Here is a 23257-nt window from a genome sequence, read left to right as displayed (position 1 = left end):
TGATGTGACCATGCACGCCTTCCTCCCAGCCTGCCAAACGAGCCAGAGGTAGGGTGTTGGCTCCCGAGCCAGCATCCTGCCTCAAGGTTTTGGCAGGACAGCATCAAGATCCCATTGACTCTTGATCTCCCCAAAGCTGATGATAAAGGGGCCTTGGCTTCCCAGGCTCCTCTCTGAGCCACCCCCAAGGACGCATGAGAACTCTGGAGGCCAGACTCCTCCCTTTGGATGGCCTGGCCACAGTCCTTGCCAAGCCAGCTCCCCGAGGGCCTGTTTTGCAGCTTCGGGCCTCAGGGACTCCCTACTTTCCCTTCCCTACCCCAGCCCACCAGCTTCCAGAAGGGGCACCATTCCCCATACTGATGGGGGCTACTCCTGAGAGCAGCCATGGGCGATCCCAGCCCAGCCCTTCAGCACGCAGCTGGCCCCTGGCCCTGGCTCTCCTCTGGGCTTTGGAGCAGAGCAGAAGAGCCTTCTGAAGCTGAGAGGCTGGGAGATGATGGCTCCAGCGCCCCCCAGATTAGGAAACGATGCATGCACGCGCTGTGATGTACTGTCTGTGTTTCGCTTTAAGGCTGTGTGTAAGATGTTTGTGTTAACCAGATGCTCTTCTTTTCCAAGCCCTGGGTGGGTGGGAGGAGCCCAAGGCGGGGAGCCCAAAGATAACCCAAGCCCCGCTGAAAGGAGGGACAGGAGCCTAAAGGCACAGGGGCCCATCCCCCTGCCCCAACCCTCACTGGATGGGACAGGAGCACCACCCCCCAGGCAGTCCTGGAAGAGGGGCAAAGGGGCCAACCCAGCCTGGGGAGACTAGAACTTTTCTGACTCTTGATCACATGGACTGCTTCCTGGGAGAGCCCAGCAGAGCAGCAGAGGAGACTGTGGCCCTGGAGGAGACAGTGGCCCACGCACCCAGAAGCTACAGAACCGAGCCCCAACTGCATCCTGTGTGCCATGAGCTCCCTTCCCTCCCACCATCCCGCCCTCAAGGCCCCTCCCGGACCCTGCTGCTCACCCTGCTGATGCGCACGTGTATCCAGACTTAGGCACCCACCTCTCTGCGTTAAACTCTTCTCTGGTTTGCCACAGGTGGCAATGCAGCCTCAAACAATGACCCCGAGATGGACGGGGAGGACGGGGTTTCCTTCATCAACCCACTGGGCATCCTGTACACCCCGGCTTTAAAAGGTACACCCTCTGCCAAGTAGCAGAGCCCGCTTCCCTGGGCCAGTGCTCCCTCCCTCTCAGCTGAAACCCCAGGGCTACTCAATGAGTCCAGGACACACAGGTGTGATCGTGGGTCCCTTGCAGGCAAGTCTTCCTAGTGGTCGCCTCGCCAAGTTTTCTGGAAATCAGGATGCGTGATCTGATACGTTCACAAAAGAAGACTGACTCCAGGCAGGTCAGCCCTAGGTAAATGCAACAGTAATGGGCCCTGTGCCTGTGGCAGCCAATCTAAGGGTCCTTCATGTGGACCCTCCCGCCTGCCTACAGGTCCTCTGAGTTTTGCTCACCAGATGCATCAGGGGCTTGCCTGCACAGGCGGTGCTTCCAGTGGCAGTGGGATGTAGGAACAGGGACCGGCAGCTGGAGATGAAGCGCAGAGCCCGGGGTGGGGTGCAGGGTGGCCTCCGCCTGAGGCTGACCCTTCCTCCTTGTCACCAGTGATGGAGGGCCACGGGGAAGTGAACATTAAGCATTACCTAAACTGCAGCCACTGCGAGGTAGACGAGTGCCACATGGACCCCGAGAGCCACAAGATCATCTGCTTCTGCGACCACGGGACCGTGCTGGCTGAGGATGGCGTCTCCTGCATTGGTAAGGGGCTGGGCGGTGGGCGGGCACAGAGCTTGAGCCACAGCTAGTTTCCATGGTTCTGGGACACCTCAGATGCAGCTTTGTAAACTTCCTGACACTGTGTCTGCCCCCAGCATGGGTGCTCAGATGACAGGCAAAGGGACCTGTGTGCGAAAGGTGGGTCATGGCTTGGGAAGGAGTCATAAGTCACCTGGTCCCACCACTAGCCCAGGATGCGACCCCCACATCCCCACCAAGGGGCCAGCTCATCTCCACCAGACACCCCAGCACCAAGGACCTCAGTACTCCTAAGACACAGGGTCTCCCATTGGGGAGTTACGGAGCCAGACCCATTCTCCTCCCGACTTCCACCCCTCGGCTCCCTGCTTGTAGTGGCCCTTTGAACACGGCGTCTGAAGAGCATGCTGCCTTCTTCCTCAAGTCTCCTCCAGATTAAATAGCCCGTTTATTTCCATCCAGTCTATGGAACACGAGTCTCTGTCTCTTTCCCATCCTGTTGTTGCAGTTGTCCACATCCCTTTTGAAATGCCGTGTCCGGGACCAGGCTCAGTGCCTGGTGTGGTCAGTACCATCATGCACCCAGCTCTCCCTCCCACGCGCGGCCCAGTGCTCTCGTGGATAAAGCATCAATTCGGCCTCCAGAGTCTGACAGGCACACTCTATCTTTGGGTCATACTGAGTTTGTAGTCACCTAAGGCACCTGAGGGCTGCCCTGGTGGCTCAGAGGGTAAAGCGTCTGCCTGCAATGTGGGAGACCCAGGTTCGATTCCTGGATCGGGAAGATCCCCTGGAGAAGGAAATGGCAACCCAATCCAATATTCTTGCCTGGAGAATCCCATGGATGGAGGAGCCTAGTAGGCTATAGTCCATGGGATTGCAAAGAGTCAGCACGACTGAGCGACTTCACTCACTCACTAAGGCACCTGAAGGGCTTCCCAGGTGGTGCTAGTTGTAAAGAACCCACCTGCCATTGCAGGAGACATAAGAGATGTGGGTTTTATCCCTGGGTCAGGAAGATTCCCTGGAGGAGTGCATGGCAACCCTCTCCAGAATTCTTGCCTGGAGAATTCTGTGGACGGAGGAGCCTGGTGGGCTACAGTCCATAGGGTCACAGAGTCAGACACGACTAAAGCGACTTCACACGCACACACAAGGCACCTGAATCACTTCTACAGCCCCTATTGGCTCACTTTCCATCCTCATTCTGTCATGCGCAGTTGATGTTTCAGATCAGTGTCAAGATTGTGGTATTTATCCCTGTTACATAGTGCCTCTCCACAAAAGCTGTTAAAAGTTGTAAAACCAGGATGAAACTGCTTCACGCCCTCATCCTCCGAGAAGGCTGGCAGTCCATGGGTCCAGGGCTGGGAAGGGTCTTTCTGATGTGGGGGCAGCTCAGAGGAGAATCAATGTGGTCATCCGTGCCCTGTGGGGACTGTCTTCCAGTGTCGCCCACCCCGGAGCCCCACCTGCCACTCTCACTGATTCTGTCCGTCGTGACCTCTGCCCTTGTAGCCGCCCTCGTCCTGGCTTTCTCTGGCATCATGATCGGTGAGTGTCCCAGAGCCCCAGCACTTCCTGAGCAGGGCAGGGAAGGAAGATCTGGCAGAATAGAGTGGCATCTCAGGCTGTGCCATCTCAGGCTGAAGGGTCATTCTGGGCGGTGGTAATGAAGACAGCCCAAGCCAAAGCAGAAGCCCCTCTCCTGCCTCCAGCACATTCCTGGCTCCTAGGAGCCCTGATTCTGAACCTCAGCCCTGTGTAGAGCCTGCTGGCTGCTCAAGGAGGGGTCTTCAGAGGAGAACACCATGGCTAAAGCTTACCACCGCCCCCACTCCCCAGCCTCCTCCAGACCTCAGTTTAGCTCTCATCAGACATGGGCTTCAGTGGACTCTTCTAGTCTGGTTCACACCTCCAGTCCACACTTCCCCTCTCCACAGAGAATGCAGAGCTGGTTTCTCAGTGTTTCCCATTAGGCCTGTGAGCCAAGGGGCACTGATCTGCACATCACAGAGCACCCAGCCAGGCTCTTTCTGCAGGGGAGGCAGAAGGAAAGGAAAGGAAAGGCTCCAGGCAGCACTTTGAGGCCAGCCCCATGGGGCCGGGGGAGTCTGGGGGTGGACAGGGATTCCCTGTTCTCAGTGGACCTTTGTGATTCCCATGACACCATCCTCCAAAGAGCAGGATGACAAGAGCTACCTTGCTGCACACTCACCACACGCTGAGTGAGTAACACATTTTAGTTCATAAACCCTCAAAGAACCCTGTGATCACAGTTGGCATGTTTCATAGAGGAGGAACTGAGTGCACAGAAGTTGACTGACTTGCCCTGACCCGTAAGAGGTGGGGATGAGCTTTAAAAGCAGAATCCACCCTGTGAATCACCTCCCATGCAGTTTGCCTTATATACAGAATGTTCTCACATATAGTAATAACAGTGATAGTGGTCACTTGTATTGGGGAGCTCTTTAGAACTTTCCAAAACCATTTCTTTTGACTGCATTACTCGGCATGTGGGATCTAAGTTCCCTCACCGGAGATTGAACTCAGGCCCAGCAGTGAGACCGCTGAGTCCCAACCACTGGACAGCCAGGGAATTCCCTCTGAAACTATTCTGTTTTGGTGAATTCATTTCATTATCACAATCCCAGGGGATGGGGAGTGGAGGTTTAGGAGACAGGGCAGGCGTTACTGTCCCTGCTTACAGAGAAAGAGACTGAGATCCAAAGAGGTCACATGTCACTTGTCAGTGTCACAGCTTGTAAGTATCAAAGGCAGAATTAGAACTCAGGTCCTCGGGCTTAGAGCCACTTTAGAGACCTTCCACTCTGCAGTTGTATCCAGCTATGTGGCTTGGTGGTTCTTCATCTGTAGGAAACACAGGTGACCAAGAGCCCCAGCTGTACTCTCAAGTCTATTGCCACATTTGCCTCATGCAGCACCTGGGCAGAGCAGAGCTACCAAGGCAAGCCCTCTCCTGGAGGGGTGGGACTCCTCTGATGGCCCACTTTGACTCCAGAACTTCCCAACAGCCTTGCTGGAACCTTTTTAGACTGAATGGCCATCTAGGGTCTTTGCTCAACCTTCCCTCACCCTGTCCTCCACATGGAGTCAAAACAGTCTAGTAGCTTCCCAGCCTTCCTGGATTCCCCCTGGATCATCTCTCATAGACATTTCCCCAAATGAAATCCTTGCACTTCTAATTCTGTCCTGGGTCTGCTTCTCAGAGGACCCAAGCTAATGTGCCTCTGCCCCTGCATGATACAATCAATCTTTTCATTCATATGATTTTAAGCTTTAATTTGCTTTAATCTTTCAATGAAAAGTATAATTTCACATCTATAATCATTTTGTTAGTATGACTAAGAGTGATGGGAAAAGATTTAGACCCCAGCGGAGGAGCTAGAGATTCAGGAAGGCTACCTGGAGGAGGTGGCCTGGCCCAGGCCACCTTGTATGGACCGCCATGTGTCTGCAGTGTACCGCCGGAAGCACCAGGAGCTGCAAGCCATGCAGATGGAGCTGCAGAGCCCGGAGTACAAGCTGAGCAAGCTCCGCACCTCCACCATCATGACCGACTACAATCCCAACTACTGTTTTGCTGGCAAGACCTCCTCCATCAGTGACCTGAAGGAGGTGCCACGGAAAAACATCACCCTCATCCGGTGAGTGCTGTCTGCTAGGGCAGTGGAAGGTGGGGGAGGCAGAGAAGGGAGAGCTCTAGGTGGCCGGATGTCATCCCTGGACCACAGATTCCTCCGACAACAAGAGGCCAGCAGAGCCACCCCTCGGAGCACCCCCAGCCCTCCCGGGGGGAGAAGGTTTAATGTCCAGGGCCATTTGGGGGTCTAATTATTTAATTATCTAACTTATGGGGTTGGAACAATGACAGGAGGACTAGATGGGAGAAATGGGGTGCTCCTCAAAACCACCCAAATGCCCCTCCCCAAGCATTGCTCCCCTCCCCTTCCCAGCTCCCAGAGAACCCTTTGCACATGTCTGTCATTCACTGAGCACTCCCCAGGAGGTGTCTGCCAGCCATCTGTCCTCTCCCACCAGATCCATGTCTTGGTCACCTCTAAGACCCGGGCAAATATTAGAGACTCAGTAAGTGTTCACGGAAGGAATATCAGCCAACGTCATGAAGCCTGGCTTGGATCCTTTCTTGCCCATAGAGCAATAGAGGCTGGGGATTGCGGAGCAAAGCCACACTGACAGCTTTACTCCTGAGGGTGTGCTTGACTCCCTGCCTCCTGTGAGTGGCCTCTAAGTGTGCCCCTGCCTCATCACACCTTCTCCTCTGCACAGGGGTCTGGGCCACGGCGCATTTGGGGAGGTGTATGAAGGTCAGGTGTCTGGAATGCCCAACGACCCCAGCCCCCTGCAAGTGGCTGTAAAGGTAAGAGGGGGCTTCCTCATGGGCCTGACCTTGGTGGGGTCTCTGTAAGCATGGCCCTTTGCCGACAGCCTCTGACCTCTGTGGCTCACAGCCTTCTCCTCCTTCCCACCCTCCCTTCTGTGCCCAGACGCTGCCGGAGGTGTGCTCCGAACAGGATGAACTGGATTTCCTCATGGAAGCCCTGATCATCAGGTAATGGCCCAAGCCTGTGAGGGACACAAGACACTTCTAACAGGCACATCTCCAAGGGAAACAGGGTTGTCCTGCAGGGCATCCCTCCTCTCTAACTGGAGACCTCCCCGCCCCCCGAAGTCCTTAGCACATCTTACCAGAGTGGACCAGCCCCCATCTGGTTTTCTCGGGAAAAGAATCTTGTAGCCCCAGTCAATGTCACTTGGCCTTCTACCAGCACCCCTGTGTCACCCACTGGTTCTTTTCCCCTTTTCTTAAGAAACAGAGCATGCTGGTTGTTAACAGTGGAAAATACAATCTTCCTCCAGGTAACTCTTCCACCAGGTCCTTCACCCATCCCAGCTCCCAACTCTCAAGGAAAGGAAATGGGCCCCCACGTGATGGAAGGTGCCCACCCTGGTCCACGCAGCTGGCCCGACCCTTCAGCTGGTGGATCTGAGGCCCACCACTGGGAGTGACAGTGTCCAAGGCTCAGACAGCAGAGGTTCGACCTTGAGAGCTGGCCAGGTTCATGGCCTCCTGGTGCACCGGGGAGCCTCAAACATCCTGACAGGCTAGGGAGGCCTTGGCGGAAGCGGCCGAGGGAATGAGGCCAGAGCAGCATGTGTGATGTGCTGTGTCCGTAGGAGGACACGTGGCAGCTTCAGCTCCTGCTTAAATGACATATTTCCTGGTTGCCCAGGTAATAGTGATCATTGAATAAAGCCTGGAAAGTAGAAGAGTAGAGACCCGAGTCACTCAGTCTCCCTCCTCTGCAGTAAGTAACCAGCACTGTATTTGGGTGCATGGTCACCCAGTCCATCAGCTCTGCCCAAACATGCCCACGTGGAGCTCCCTGGCCTCACTGCCTCATGTGTCCTCATAGGATCATGTTAACAAGAAAACCCAAATCTCAGAGCCCCTGCAAAGAGTCCATGGTGGGATCCAGCGGCTCTCTTCCTTGTTCTCATCTGCACGCAGTCAGCAGGCAGGTCTCAGGCAGGCCCTCGGGAAAGCAGGCCCTCCAGCTTCCACTTGAGACCTTCCTCCGAGAATCCTGTGAATCCTGGCCAGCAGTCCTGGTGCCAGCCTCCTGGACACCCTTGTCTCCCTGCCCACCTCCATCCCAGCCTTCTTGCTCAGTGCCTATGCACAGCCCTCTCTCCCGCTCCCCAGCCCCCCACTCCAAGCAAGAACACTCCATGCGTGTTGAACCCCCACCAGGCCTGCCCTCTGGTTCTTCCAGCTGCTCAGCAACCGGATTCTCCTCTGCTTAGGCCCAGCCTGGGACCCCTGCTCCCCGTATTTACAGAAAGCTTTTACATAATGTGGCTCTGAAAACATAACTCTGTACCCAGCTTCACCCAGTTAAGATTTTTGCAGACTCAGCTCAGTTAAATTCGGTTACTCCCCTCCGCTCTGCAGCAAATTCAACCACCAGAACATCGTGCGCTGTATTGGTGTGAGTCTGCAAGCCCTGCCCCGATTTATCCTGCTTGAGCTCATGGCGGGAGGAGACCTCAAGTCCTTCCTCCGGGAGACGCGTCCTCGTCCGGTGAGTGAGAAACACCTTTCCCATTGGGGGTTTCGAGGATACAGAGCAGGGGGTGGAAGGAGCCAGGGTGGGCAACCAGGGCCAGCCCCTGGGCTCTGATCTGGGGGATGGGCAGGAGAGAAGGGACAGAAGGTATCCAACGGCTGAGCCTGGTCCGAGGGAGCTTGCCCAAGCCTTGAGCAATGTCTCCTCTAGCCAGTATCTATTTTTATGACCCGCTGATTGTGGAAAACCAAACTAGGGACAAGCACAGAGGGGGACTTTCACGCCAGCTGTGTCACTCACTCAACCATCTGACTTGGGGCAGGTCACTCTGCTCCACCCCTTGTGAACCCCAGTGTCCTCATCTCAGATGGGGACTTCCTGACCTTGTAGTTTTACAATCAAAATGAAGGGCTGAGGTATTTAGGAAGGTGCTGCATACATGTTATGGTCAAAGGGCTAGAGTTCGTGGGGGTGAAGAAACCTAGGTGGGCCCATGCACACTTCCCCCCAATTGATTATTAGACAACCTGGTTTAGGGCAGCCAACCCTCTCTAACCTGAGGATCTGCGATGTGAACTCTGAGGGTCAGGCTAGAACATCTTGGTCAGAGCTAGTTATAAAACACAGCACACTGGGCGAGCCCAGGGGCCGGCTGTCCATTCCCATCACTGCCAGGGTCTTCAAGAGGTCCTGGGCCCAGGGAACTGGAGCAGAGCAGACCCTCTAAGTTAGGAACTGCCATCTTGAAGTTGCTGCTGAACTGTGAGGACCACAGGGAAGACTTGTACCCTCCCCAATGAGTTAGGACCTGCCATCTTGAAGTTGCTGCTGAACTGTGAGGACCACAGGGAAGACTTGTACCCTCCCCACCCCCAGGAAAGCAGAGAAAGGCCGACAGCCACGCAGCCACAGCAAGACCAGGACTGAACACCCTCCTCACATGGACCCAATATGGTGGTGGAAACCTCAGAAGGTCGCACCTGCTCCAATTCCCACCTTCACTCGGGCTCTTAAGAGCCTCCACACCATTCCTGCAAGCCTCTGGCTGACCATCTAAGAGGAATCCAATCTAACTTCTTGAGAGGATGAGCGTGTGCAACTCAGCACCCCTGGCAGGAGGAAGGGGAGAACGACTAACCCTACCTCATGATAACCCTCATCTGCAGCACCGTCCTCCTCCTCCCCAGAGTTTTCATGTTTCTCAAAACCACCCTATGAAGTAGACAGTACAGATCCCACTTCATTTTGGAGATGGGAAAACAGGGGCTCAGAGAGGTTATGTGACTTGCCGAGGTCACACAGGAAGTGGAAGAGCTGGGACTAGAACTCAGGCCTTATGGCTCCTCATTCCTTGCTCACTCCAGCCTGCTATGTTATTGATCCCTGTGGTCCCCGTGGGGAAGCCCTGAGGGCCAAGGTGAGGGCAGGTGGTTGAGAGCAAAGGTCGCCAGCTACGCAGGCATCTCTGCCAGGGTCTGGGCACCAGTCTCAGCTTCCCCACCCCTACCCACCAGAGCAGAGCCTTCAGCCTCATGCCCTGAGCATCTCAGCAGTGCTTCCGGCAGATGACATGTGACGTCACTCTCTGGGAGGAGGTCCAGCTCTGGGTTTCCCATTGGACACTCCTGAGGCTTGAGGACAGGAGAGTATTGTGACTTCCTTGTAAAGGGAATCTGAGAACCCATCACTTGGCAAGACCAAGAACCTCTCTCACAGGCAAAGTTATCTCTCTTGATGATGATTTGGATGTTGTCTCAAAGAACAAAGCACTAGCGAGGAAGACAGATCACTGACATCTCCCACCACCTCCCAGCCCAAGTGCCACCTCAAGGAGGCCTGCAGTGGGAGCCTGCTGCCAGCTTCCAACCTCTGGCTGCAGGTACCACCCCAGGGATGCCCACAGCCAGGGGAAGGTCAACTCTACTTGGGAGAGAGGTGCTTCTAAGGGTCAGGATCCCCCCACCAAATCTTCCTTTTAACCCTTGACCCTGATCTTTGTGTGACTCTCCTGGCCAACCATGCTCCCAGGTCTTGGTGGCAGCCCAGGTATCCTCCTTACTCCTTTACACACCCACTTACCTCAGATGAGCTGGTCCTTCCTGAGGTACTTACTGCCCATGATGGGTGATTTGAAATGTCAGATGACAGCCCTCCAGAGTGACCCCATGCAAATGTGTTTGTGGCAGCAATTTCCAGCCGGGGTGGGAGCAGGGTGGGTGGGAGGTTGCTGGGCGTCCTGCATGGATTCTCAGAACCACAAACTCCAACTTAGCGAGTGAGGACCAGGTTGACTGTGAGAAAGGAGCAGGATTTATAGTGGACCGAGGTAGCTAATATCAGTAAATCCTGATGAAGGAGGGAGGGACTGGCTGATGGACATAGGGGCTGGAGACATATACACCCTGAGGAGGGGGTGGGCAAAGCTGTGCCTCCAAGCTGGAACTCACTGAATTCAAAGGCCTGAGGTCCACCTGGTTCATTTGTTTGAAGCCCCTGCATCTCTCCAGGCTTAACCTGCTGTGTGCAGGCTCCCAGCTGGGTGCTCAGAATCAGACTCACATTCTGTGCTCACTTCCTGCCATCCCTGGGGTTCAGCAGCTCCATAGACATCAGGATGGAAGAATCTCAGAGATGGTCTAAGAGGCTCTGGCTTCAGATAATGCATGGATATGAAGTAATGATAGATACACAGACTCATAGGACAGAATGGGTGCCAGGGCCAACTATGTCTGTCATGGAAATGAAATTCATGGGTACAGAAGGAAACATTGTTCGGTCCCAGGACCCCACCACCTCAAGAAGGAAGGACCCTTTTAATGTCAATATAATTTTGCAGACCCCCCTCTTTATTGAACAAAATTTTATTGAGGATTTAATATATGCCAGATATAGGCTAGTAGCTATCTTTTAGTATCAGTTGATTCAATCCATAATGACAAAGGCCATCAAGGAGTCAGTAATCTCTGTATTAAAGGGGGCGGTCATTGCCCACTATAGCCTCTACACCTGCTTGGGGAATGGTAGTCTGGTAGGTAGTGGCTCAGGAAAAGATGCTCCATATGCATGGCGGCTCCTTGGATGCCAGAGAGCACAGCACGGAGATGAGAACTTCTGATTGCAACTAATGCTTAGGTTTTCATCTTTGGTTTCCATTTTGCTAAATACTAATGTTGCCTCCACAATTCGTTGAGCGCATTTTGTTGACCATGTCTGCAGCCAGGAATCTGAGGCCGGCACCATTCTCATCACTTTTCAAAATGGGTTTTTGCCACTTTTAATATCTTGTGTCCCCTGTCTTCATTCTTTGCTGCTTCCTTTCATCTTTCCCTCTTACTCTCATAGCCATCAATTTAAAAATGTATCCTTATTCTGTTTTTCACTTGGTGAAACAGTTCTCCCCTGCCCACCCCACCCCTGCCCATGTCCTGTGATCCTTCATCTCTAAATGCAGGAGCTACTTAAGGAAGTATTATTATTATTATTATTATTAATATTATTCTGTCTTTTATCGGTATATACATTATCCTTTGGAAATAGCACCTCAAGAACTGTGAGCAAAGAGATCATTTCACTTCAGTGGGCCTGTTTTTGCCCCTGTAAAAGTAAGATATTGGTCAAAACAGTGTCCTGATGGGAATGTCAGAACCCTGAGTGGTACACACTCACAGGCATGCTCAAAAGAACTCCATGGTCAAGCCAGTTTCAGAGCCACACAGACTCCCCTCTGATTGATTCTCAATACACACTAGTATGTAGCAAAGACTCTGATAATTCCTCTGATGAAGAAGCCAGGAATTCCCATACCTATTTGATTGAATTCCATCCTATAGCCTGCTTTGGGAGGTACTGGACAAAATCCTCTCTGAGTATTGGACAGAATAAAAATTGCCTGAAGTTGCCAAAGGAAGGGCCATATTCAGTAGCAAATCAAGGAAAAAGAGCCCTGGTTCCAACTCCTTCTCTGCCCAGGCTGGATACAGATGGCACACTGGCTATGCTCTGCACTGCTCGTTTTCAGTATCGGTTTGGTCACAGCATCTGCAGACCCCCAACACCACACACACACACACACACACACACACACACACACACACAGAGAGACATGCAGACACACCCCTTGGGTTACAGACAATCTGCTTCTGTGAAGACTGATTATCGGCGCAGTTAATTTGCTCTGAACAGCCATAGACAGGGAGCCCCAATAAATGCAGCCCCTGGGTTAATGCCTGAGAAGATTTAGCCCGTGCAGTGCAGCAGACTTATGGAGCATTTGAGACATCAATGGTCCTTGCGTCCTGAGTGATGGGGGCTAAGACACAAAGAGACTCCATGAGCGCTAGGAATGGTCCTCTTTGGCAGGAACAGAAAGAGTTTTCCTGGAAAAAGAAAAGATAGTCCTAATGCTATAGCAAGATGGATGAATATTTCTCTCAAAAATATATTACTTTTCTTGTCCCCAGGAAATGGGGACTCTCTCTCTCCCAGTGCCCAGTACTTCTGACCCTAACAAGGTCCTGGGAGAAGCCAAACACACGAGCCACTTCTCAAGTCCCCACAGCGCCCTCCATGGAGTAACCCCCTCCATGAATGCAGAGCCCTCTGTGAAGTGCTCACTCTGTTCCTCTTGCTATGAGTCCTCAGAACAACCAGGGAGGCTGAGAGTGTCACATCACTTTCACACACAAGGACACGGTGGCTTGGACAGAGGGAGCGCCGTCAGCTCTAGGGCACACAGCCGGTAAGGGACCCAGTAGGATGAAGCCCAGCTCAGCTCAACCGAGCACTGAAATGTACCCTGTGCACTGTATTTGTGCTCACGTGGGTACCATGCACTGAGTCCACGGGACCTCCAGCCCTTCTCAGACATGCTATCCTAAGAAACTCAATTTTAACTCCTAGAATCCCGCCTCCCCCAATCCAAACCCTTAAAGCCCAGCTCAGGGCAGTTTCAGCTCCACCCTACTAGCTGTGTGACCTGGAGTGAGTCACTGAGCCTCTCTGAGCCCTCAGCCCTCTCATTGTCAATATGGAGGTAACCTTGCTTGCCTACTGACCACACAGGATGTTGCATCAAAGGTCCTGGGACTTGCCCTCTTGCAGGTAAGGGACTGCCTGATGGTCCACGGGCAGCAAACGTTCCCCTCCCTGAGTCGTCTCCCCTGGAACTGAAGCAGGCCCCAGACGAACTCCTCGCCACCTCCCCCAGACCCACGCTATTGCTCCAAAGAGTCCCAGGGAGGCCCTGATCTGTGGCGGCATCTGGAAAACCCTAGTTCAGCTGTGATCAACCAACAAACCCCCTTGTTCACTGAACCTCGGCAGCAAGCTAAGCATCACGCTGGAGACCATGGAAGTGGACGCCAAAGGCCCTGCCTCGGGAGCCTCAAAGTTTCCTTGAGGACGTGGTGGAACAAGCCCAGAGCAGCACAGTGCACATGAAGCTGCCTGCAGACTTGGAGGGTTAGGAATTGAGAAGACACCAAGAAGGGCGCCGCCCTCAGGAAAGACTTCTGGCCACCCCACCAGACGGGGGGAAGGAGAGCCAAGCTGCATCCCGGGAGGGGTCAAGGAGGGGCGGGCAGCCACTTTTGCACAAAAGGGAGTTCATGCAGGAAAGCCAGAGATGGCTCTTCAGCTGCCCAGTATTTTCTGGAAGGTTTGCTTTTTCAGTCCACTTCAGATCTAGGTCTTCTTGAAGAAAGTTAATTTTTTAAAATATTTTTAAGCATTTAAATAGAGCATTTTACTTTATTTTTTTTAATTTAATTTTTAAACTTTACATAATTGTATTAGTTTTGCCAAATATCAAAATGAATCCACCACAGGTATACATGTGTTCCCCATCCTGAACCCTCCTCCCTCCTCCCTCCCCATACCATCCCTCTGGGTCGTCCCAGTGCACTAGCCCCAAGCATCCAGTATCGTGCATCGAACCTGAAATAGAGCATTTTAAAGCAACACTACCCTGCCTTGATTTCCTCACAGGCCTGTTTGTACGTTTAGGGTATTCAAATGTTTATGAAGATAGTGGTGGAAGAGTGGGCAGAAAAAAACACGAAGGGGCAGGACGTCTGTGATGTGGGTTCCAGCCCCGCTCACCTGGCAGCTGTGACTTTGTAAACGCTGCGCCCGCACAGAGGTGGAGTCATTGTTCTGGGCTAAGGCCCAGGCATGTGCATTTGCATAAATCTACCGGTGATCGCGAATGTGCAGCCAGGGCCAAGACCCCAGGGTGACCAGCCTGCCTTTGACCTCCTGGTGAACACGGGAGCCTAGCGTTTCAGACCTTCTCTCCCCTGAGAGCTCCTCACCAGCCGGTCACTACTGTCTCCTACAGAACCAGCCCTCCTCCCTGGTCATGCTGGATCTCCTGCACGTGGCTCGGGACATTGCTTGCGGCTGTCAGTATCTAGAGGAGAATCACTTCATCCACCGGTGAGTCTAAGTGACCTTGCTCTGCCCTCACCTTCCAGATGCTCCCCTACGTGTCCCTAGGGCTTTGTTTGGCCCATATGTAAAGTGGGATCATGTGTAGTGCTGTGCTTAGTCACTCAGTCGTGTCTGACTCTGCAACCCCATGGACTATAGCCCGCCAGGCTCTTCTGTCCATGGGGATTCTCCAGGCAACAATACTAGTGTGGGTTGTCATATCCTCCTTCAGGGGATCTTCCCGACCGAGGAATCAAACCCAGGTCTCCCATGTTACAGGTGGATTCTTTACCAACTGAGCCACCAGGGAAGCAAAGTGGGATCATAAAACGTCTATATCAGCGCTGGAGACCTGGATGAGCTCTGTCTGACCTCCTGCAGGGACCCCCGCCTGTGTCAAGCCCTAGGTCATGTTAATGTTTCCATATCTAGAACACTGAGCTTCCTAGGTGGCTCAATGGTAAAGAATCTGCCTGTCAAAGCATCCAGGGTTCAATTCCTGGGTAGGGAAGATCTCCTGGAGAAGAAAATGGCAACGCACTCCAGAATTCTTGCCTGGAGAATCCCCACGGACAGAGGAGCCTGGCGGGCTACAGTCCATGGATCGCAAATAGTCAGGCACATCTGAGTGACCAAGCATGCCATATCATCTAAAAAATTGGGCTCCTTAAGGGAAGTTTAAGGAGTTTGTATTTTTGGATCTCTGGCTATGGATAAATCAAAGGCAACAACCCTATTTTATTCATCTTCATATCCCCAGCATATAGTGGCACACAATAAATGTTTATTGGATAAATGATTTTTTTCTAAAATACTCAGAAATGAAGAATGAGAATTATTTTCTTTACCTCTGTACTTCATTTCCTCTACTCTATATGACCCTTGGGTTTAAATGGTGTTTGCACTGGTACATCAAGTCCATGTGTAACGCTATAGACATGAGAGATGACACATATTTCTTTCTACGTGGCTATCCATGGCTTTCTCAACAGACAGCTTGATTCTGAAACTTGAAAAGTCAAATAGATTGTTAGACTCTTTGCAAAGCTTTTCTTAATGATTTGTTTCTCATTTAGTAAATAATAACCCGGTGAACTAATAAACATTCATGAACCCATCAAAGAGTATAAGACATGTTGCTAATCATTAGAGTATGTAAAAATAACGTAGAGAATGAAAAAGAAGCGCTGTAAGAGTTTAGAAACAGAAGAGCACGGAGGTAGATAACAAGCTATGTTTTCTTCCCTAATAAAGGGGATGTTAAAGATCAAGAAATACACTGGCCTAGTTTACTGAAATCACTCTGAAAACAAGGCCGGACTCTCACACTGGCTCATCCTTTGTCACTTCATCATTTTGGCCCGCAGATCTTCCTGAGTCTCAGTCTTTCCAGCTTGCAGATCCTCGTGCTTGATAGAAATAACAGAAGCAAGAGAGAAGCCGAGCCCCAGTTCTTCTGTTCTCACCCAAAGCCACACTCTCTGCTTCACAGCACTGCCACTGTTGTTCTTGCCCTTTTTATTGTGTCCAGAACTTTCCATAAATCTCAGCTCGGGGCTTTATTGTTGCTCAGACGTGACAGGGTTGTGCCCTTTTTAGAATAAGTCCTTGGCTAGAGCCATCTTTCCATCTTTTTTTTTTGTTTCTTTGAAGTATAGCAGAATTACAGTGTTGTGTTACTGCTGTACGGCAAAGTATGCATTCTTTTTCACATTCTTTTCCACTGTGGTTTCTCAGATTGGTGTACCTGGAAAGAATAAAGTCTCTCCAGCTCATGTCTACCTGCGCCAAGTCTGAGCCCATCTGAGAGCAATGTGACCTATCACCTTAGTGACGTCAGATCTCTCCCTTCACTTCTCCCCGAGGTCGTCTCTGCCTTTTCATCTCCACCCTCACGTTAATCACCAAGTGTCCAGATTCTCTGACTGAGGGATTGTGTCTACTTTTCCTCTGACGTTTTGAAAAAGCTTTCCTAAGGGATGATACATTTTGACTATATCCAGTGCCCTGTTATTACTGAAAATAAGATAACAAGGAGCAAAAATTCACTCGAGATTCCTATTGCTTCCATATCTGTAAATAGTTGCTGAAGGTCACAATAAGATCCCAGAGTAATATTTTGTTGCTTCTTTTATCTTTTTCAAGAAATGAAATTGTCAAAGATTGAATCAACAGTGTGTTCGATGATCTGCTTTATAAGCAAAAGGTGACGATTAGCAGAAATTGTCCATCTCAGCCAAAGCTGTCTCTGGGGTAATTGGTTTTAGGAACGCATCTTTTTATATCTTCTAACTGGCTCGAGGTTGATGGCACCCTCCCCCAATAGGTTTACTTTAATTCTCTCTCCTTCACCATCTGCCTTAAGATTCACAGACTCCCATGCACACACACCTCGTGAATTCAGAGCGGACTCCCTCGCAGATCCACACACTCCCATTTTTCTATTAGATCTGTTTCCTTTGGACATGGTTTATTGCCATTTCAAGAAATATGTGTCATTCTACCAATTCTTGGTGTGTTCTATGATATTACATTTACTTTCTTGCCATCAAATTCAAGATCAATTTTTTAAGCAACCATTCCATGCACATCAACAGAAAGACCTTTCCAGAGCCATAAATATTGTTGTTGGTCGACTTCACTATATTTCTCTGAGAAGCAATGGCTATATATCCTACTATATTTTCTTCTTTTTGATGTCATATATGTTATGCTTTTATGGTTTTCTTAGGGCATTTTATGCACCATTGTGCCTCAAAATTCAACTTAAACCTTCTGGATTAGGGCAATGGCATTAATAACACCCATCTCCCACCCTGACCAATTGTTCTGCTATCCTAAGCCATCATCCTGCATCCAGATCTTTTTTTAAAAAATACTATCCAGCTGTTTATTTTCCATGATCCTTCTTTCTCAGCCAATGATCATGAAACCAGTTGAAAGTATAAAAACACCACCCATTCCCCCCAAGAAGCACCATTTTTTTCTGTCCAGGACTTTAATATTATTAGAAACCCATTCCATGAGTTTGAGCAAACTCCAGGAGATAGTGAAGGGACAGGGAAGCCTGGTATGCTGCAGTCCATGGGGCCGCAGAGAGTCAGACATGACTTAGTGACTAAACAACAACAACATTCCAGACTTCGTCTGGCTGCATCCTTAACCCCCACGTGCAGCTCAAGAATGGGTTAGCAGTCAGTGAGTAGAAGCTGATGAGTCTTGGAAAGCTTCTGATCCAGCCTTACACTCATGCTATGGAAGAATAGGCCCTAACAACTGGAACATAATGACTAAGACAAGATAACTTTATAACAGGAAAGAAGTGATTCTTTGGCCTCATAGCCATGATGCATACAGCTTAACAAAGGCTTTAGATAAAATCACGGATGTAAAAACCATGATGGCATATTAAAATATAAAACTAGAACTATTTGGGGAAAGCCTTGACCTACTTGAATCTCATGGGAACCATGCTGTTCCAGAACATTCCGTCAAACAACTGGCAGAAACCAACCAGCAATCTGTACAGAACAATAGCCAAAGGCCAAATACATTTCTCTGTCCCTCTATTATCTTCCAAGTTTTTTGATAAAATAAGGATAATACTAGCACCTTGTGTCTTACAGGGCTATGGTGAGAATTAGATATGAAGCAGTTAGAACAGTGCTCAAGTACCTAGTAAAAGGACAATCAATTTTCTAGTTCCTATTATAGTTATTTTCATTATTATTATCCCATTAAACATTTTCAATCATCTCCCCTAATCCTTTTCCATTTCCCTGTTGGTTCTGAGACCTAGAATTGCTTAGCTATTTCTTTCATACTGAGGTCTAATGTAAAGGAAATGCAGAGAAGAAAAGGGAACTATTTGAACTTTAGATTGGAGGTGAAAATTCTTGTGATTCTTATACCTTTATCTTTTTAGGAATAAAATTACAAAATGCATTTATCTTTTTTTTTCATCCCAGGGACATTGCTGCCAGGAACTGCCTCTTGACCCGCCCAGGCCCTGGAAGAGTGGCCAAGATCGGAGACTTCGGAATGGCCCGTGACATCTACAGGTGAGTGAAGAGTGCCCTCACCCATCAGAGCCCACTTCTCAACTGCATTCCCCAGAGCACTCTGGTGCCTTGTCAACCTGCCGCCGAAAATGGCATTAAGTTCCTTTTCAGCACAGGGGCAGCCTGAATTATTGTTCATGCCTGAAGGACTAATTCTAGGATCTCTCTGCCTGCAATAATTGACACTAACCTGTTAATTAGATTGTCTTTCTGGTTCCAACTCTTTAGTCCTAACATGTTCTGAGACAGAATAACCTGGATACTTCACTTGGAAAAAGCTTCTAGGTAAACTTTAGCTTAATTAATCCCTTTCCTCAATACTCAGGAATTCCAAACAGACTTAGCTTCCATTACTCTAGGCAAGAGCACCTTAGAACTGACAAGAGACTGGGCCCAGCGCATTGCTCTGCATTTCCCACGCCAGGAGACATGGAAGGATAGTTCAAAGTCCGTCAGTACTTAGCTCAGCTTCATTTCTTTTTCCCTGTCACATTCTCGAGGCTACATCAAAAAAAAAAAAAAAAACAGGGAACTTTCTTGGTGATCCACTGGTGAAGACTTGCGCTCCCAATGCAAGGGGCCTGCGTTTCGTCCCTGGTCAGGGAACTAGATCCCACATGCCACAACGAAATTCAACAATCCTGTGTGCCACCACTAAGGCCCCGTGCAGCCAATTAAGTAATTAATTAAAAAGAAACCAATAAAATAAAAAATTTAACTGGAAAAAGCAAACCTCTACTGTATACTATCCCACACTTCTCTTCCCAACCCCTGGTTTCATCTTTGTCTAATTATTAACAACAGTGACTCACTCCGTGAGCTGAGTGAGCCACTGTCTGACACAGTCACTAATCACACCTCCCCTAATCCAGCAGTAGAGTGAGGAGAGGTGGTCAGGCAGACCTTTCAGTCTTCGGACAATAAGGGAGACCCCTGTCAGCCTCCCAAGGAACTGGTAGCAATCTCCTGATGGCATCCTGTTACCGCAGGGCAGCAGCACACAGAAACTCAGGAGTTAGCAATGTTTTCACCTACTGTTACTACCACTGATATCCACCGCATACCTGGGAAAGCTCCGCTTCACCCTCTTCCACCACCCGGAGCCTCAGCGTTCCTTCACCTCCTGTCTCGGAGCACCCAGGACTGCCTGTCCTCTAAGACTCGAATTCTGCAGTGAGACTAAACGAGTCACGTGGTCTGGCCCTTCCCCTCCGTCCTCAGCACTGACAGGTCCCAACTCTAGACTTCAGTACCCTAGCTTCCCTACAGCCCCCTGCCTCCCACAGGCCCCGTGCGACAGCATGTGTCACGAATGTCTCCTGTGAGAGTTTCTTTGCCATTCAGCTTCATCAGCACCCCCAAGAAACTCTTCCTGTACTTTTCCACCCACCACCCCCACCCCAGGTAGAACAAACCCATTCTTCTTTGGTCACTGAGTTTCCTCTTGAATACATACTTTTGTCATCATATGTGTGTTCTTTGCAGTTAATTATGTCTGTTTCTTCCACTAAACCACATCCTTGAAAGAGAGAGACTATGACTTCTTTCTGTCCTCCGCATGTGGCAGAATACCTCACACGTTGTTGTTCAGTCACTCAGATGTGTCTGACTCTTTGCAACCCCACGGACTGCAGCACGCCAGGCCTCCCTGTCCTTCACTATCTCCCGGAGTTTGCTCAGACTCATGTCCATTGAGTCAATGATGCCATCCAACCATCTCATTCTCTGTCGATCCCTCCTCCTCCTGCCCTCAAATTTTCCTAGTATCAGGGTCCTTTCCAATGAATCAGCTAACCACTCAATTCATATTTCAGTCAGTTATTTTTTGAAGTAATTAATCTAGGCAGCTGGTAGGAAGCCACCTCCCATAACATACCAGGCACAAGGACACAGGGCTGGGGTGGAGCTGGCTTCAGAGGGAGGAATTGATTCATTAGTTTTTTTATGAGTGAGTTGCATTGATGATGTCACTGACAAAAACTAGTTACCTCATCCCTTGGACGCCAGCTCCACCCCAGGCCTGTGTTTTCCCTGGGGGCTGTGCTAAAGGAAGCAGCTTCCTGCCAGCCACCTAGAGGACTTGGAGTCACGTGCCTGTGTTGAATTAGATGCTGTGTAAGTGCCGAGGAGGACCCAGACTAGTAGGACACCAGCCCCGCTCTTAGTCCTCCCATTGTGCATCTCGCATTACCGTGGATCATCAGGAACTATACTCATAAGGTTGGAGTAATGTTATTCATTGTGAGTTACAGTGAACAAAATCCATCAAGGAAATCTAACCATCTCCTAGTGGGTATTTGAGTCATTGCATAGATCTTTTCTTTCACACCTCCAGCAGGCTGTTTCGTCTCCTATTAAGTGACACTAAGGTTGTTAACTAGATGATCTGTGCCCCCTGCTGTTCCCCCGAACCACAAGAGCCCCTCCTTAATTTCAGTTCACAGACCTTGTTTTTTGCCACTCTCTCAAGGTACCTGGCTCGGAGCCATCTCCAGAACCAAGTCTGCTTTTCTCTTCTCCCTGCAGAGCGAGCTACTACCGAAAGGGAGGCTGTGCAATGCTGCCAGTCAAGTGGATGCCCCCAGAGGCCTTCATGGAAGGAATATTTACTTCTAAAACAGACACGTGGTGAGTCTTTCTGCTGCCCTCATCCAGGTCTCACCATGAGCCTTCAAGTAGAGCTCATGAGTCAAACGAGCCCACACTCTCTTGTGGAAGGATAAGAGAGAAGACAGCATACCTCTATAGCAGAGCCCACATCAACAGAGCATCAGAATCACCAGGAAGTCTTGGTAAGACACAACTGAATGCTGGACCCCACCCTGAGAGCTCAGGATTCAAGAAGTCTGAGGTCACTGAGAAGTTCCATTTCTCACAAATTCCCAGGCTGTTCTGATACTGCAGGCTGGTGAAACACACACAGGGCCACACATAATTTTTTTAGCATAATAACAAAGTTGAATTTATCCCAGGAAAACATTGAGTTAAGATTAGAAAAATGATCAATGAAATTCTCCAGTTGACAGAATAACAGAGAAAAAGAAATTATTATCAGCACAAAAATATCAGTGATGGTGATCTACAGCTAAAAATCAGTTTGGAAAACAATATCTGCACATTAGATCTCCAGAAATCATTCATCCTGCAAAACTGAGACCTTGTGCTCCTTGACTAGACTCTTCTTCCCTGGCAATCATCATTCCATTCTCTGTTTCTGCGATTCCACTTATAAGTGAGGTCATGTGACATTTGTCTTTCTGTGCCTGATTTATTTCACTCAGCATACTGTCCTCCAGGTTTATCCCTGTTGTTGCAAATGGCAAATTTCCTTCTTGTTTAAGGCTGAATAATATTCCTCTGTGTGTGTGTGTGTATGTGTGTGTGTGTGTGTGTGTGTAAAATACATGCCACATGTTCTTTATCCGTTCATCCATCCATCAGTATTTAGGTTGTTTCCATATCTTGGCTATTGTGAATAATGCTGCAATGATCTTGGGAGTGCAGATGCCTTTTCAAAATACTGATTTTATTTCCTTTGGATGTAGTATACCCAGAAGTGGAATTGCTAGATCTTAAGGTAGTTCTATTTTTAATTTTTTGAGCACTCTCCATACTGTTTTACATAATTCCTACAAGAGCAACACATAATTTTAAATGGCAGTCAACCTGTGTTCCCTCCCAAAATACACTCATACACAGAGGAATCTTCTTTGCATAAAAATCCACAAGGACAAAGACAACAATGACATAACTTTGGAAACTGGAAAGTTTACAGACAAATGGTCCCTTACTTGTGTGTGTGTGCTTAGTGGCTCAGTCGTGTCTGACTCTTTGTGACCCCATGGACTGTAGACTGCCAGGCTCCTCTGTCCATAGAATTTTCCAGGCCAGAATGCTGGAGTGGGTAACCCTTCTCTTCTCCAGGAGATCTTCCCAACCCAGGGATCGAACCCAGGTCTTCTGCATTGCAGATGGATTCTTTACCATCTGAACCACCAGGGAAGCCTGGTCCCTTACTTAGGAGACTAGAAAGTTGACACCTACATCCATCTTGAAGTAGCCTGCTTCACTCGGCCTGGTCAGGAGCCCTAGAAAGGCCCAGGAGTGGAAGGTGCCAGCACCTCTAAGTAGAGGTGCTGCAGAGAGGAAAATGAGTTACATATCTGTTTAAAAAGTAACTAGATCATTCCCTCACCTCTGCCCCTCCTCTACCACCACACAAGGCTAGGGGTTCCCTCTCTGAAGAATTGAATTCTTTTTGACCTTGGGGATATCAGACATCAGCAAACATGGATTCTGTACTATAAGCAGAAATAGTAGAGTTTAAGAAGTCTGCCTACTTAAAGGTGCATGCATCCTCTCTCCCCTCAGTGCCAAGCACATGGCAGCTAGGCAGGAGGAGATCAGAAGATTCTCAGTGAAGGAACCGACCCATGAAGAGAAAAACTTTAGACATAGCAAGTGCTCAGTTCAGTTCAGTCACTCAGTCGTGTATGACTCTTTGCAACCCCATGAATTGCAGCATGCCAGGCACACCTGTCCGTCACCAACTCCCGAAGTTCACTCAAACTCATGTCCATCGAGTCGGTGATGCCATCCAGCCATCTCATCCTCTGTCGTCCCCTTCTCCTCCTGTCCTCAATCCCTCCCAGCATCAGAGTCTTTTCCAATGAGTCAACTCTTTGCATGAGGTGGCCAAAGTACTGGAGTTTCAGCTTCAGCATCATTCCTTCCAAAGAACACCCAGGGCTGATCTCCTTTAGGATGGACTGGTTGGATCTCCTTGCAGTCCAAGGGACTCTCAAGAGTCTTCTCCAACACCACAGTTCAAAAGCATCA

The 23257-nt window shown here is 49.7% G+C and overlaps 1 protein-coding gene across 1 annotated transcript in view; it reads left to right on the top strand.

Moving 5' to 3' along the window:
* Positions 1-23257, top strand: part of ALK (anaplastic lymphoma receptor tyrosine kinase) — a gene marked incomplete at its 5' end in the record, with an annotated part of 508673 nt that overhangs the window by 474890 nt on the left and 10526 nt on the right. The window contains 10 exon segments of the mRNA XM_010840704.1: positions 1090-1188; positions 1666-1818; positions 3265-3369; positions 5297-5483; positions 6127-6217; positions 6345-6409; positions 7814-7943; positions 14266-14363; positions 18326-18418; positions 20945-21046. Of these exon segments, the coding sequence (XP_010839006.1) occupies positions 1090-1188; positions 1666-1818; positions 3265-3369; positions 5297-5483; positions 6127-6217; positions 6345-6409; positions 7814-7943; positions 14266-14363; positions 18326-18418; positions 20945-21046 (1123 nt within the window).

Source organism: Bison bison, unplaced genomic scaffold (assembly GCF_000754665.1).
Source record: "Bison bison bison isolate TAMUID 2011002044 unplaced genomic scaffold, Bison_UMD1.0 scf7180017864145, whole genome shotgun sequence".
Classification (NCBI taxonomy): Eukaryota; Metazoa; Chordata; class Mammalia; order Artiodactyla; family Bovidae; genus Bison; species Bison bison.
This window is presented reverse-complemented; position numbering and strand designations above follow the sequence as displayed.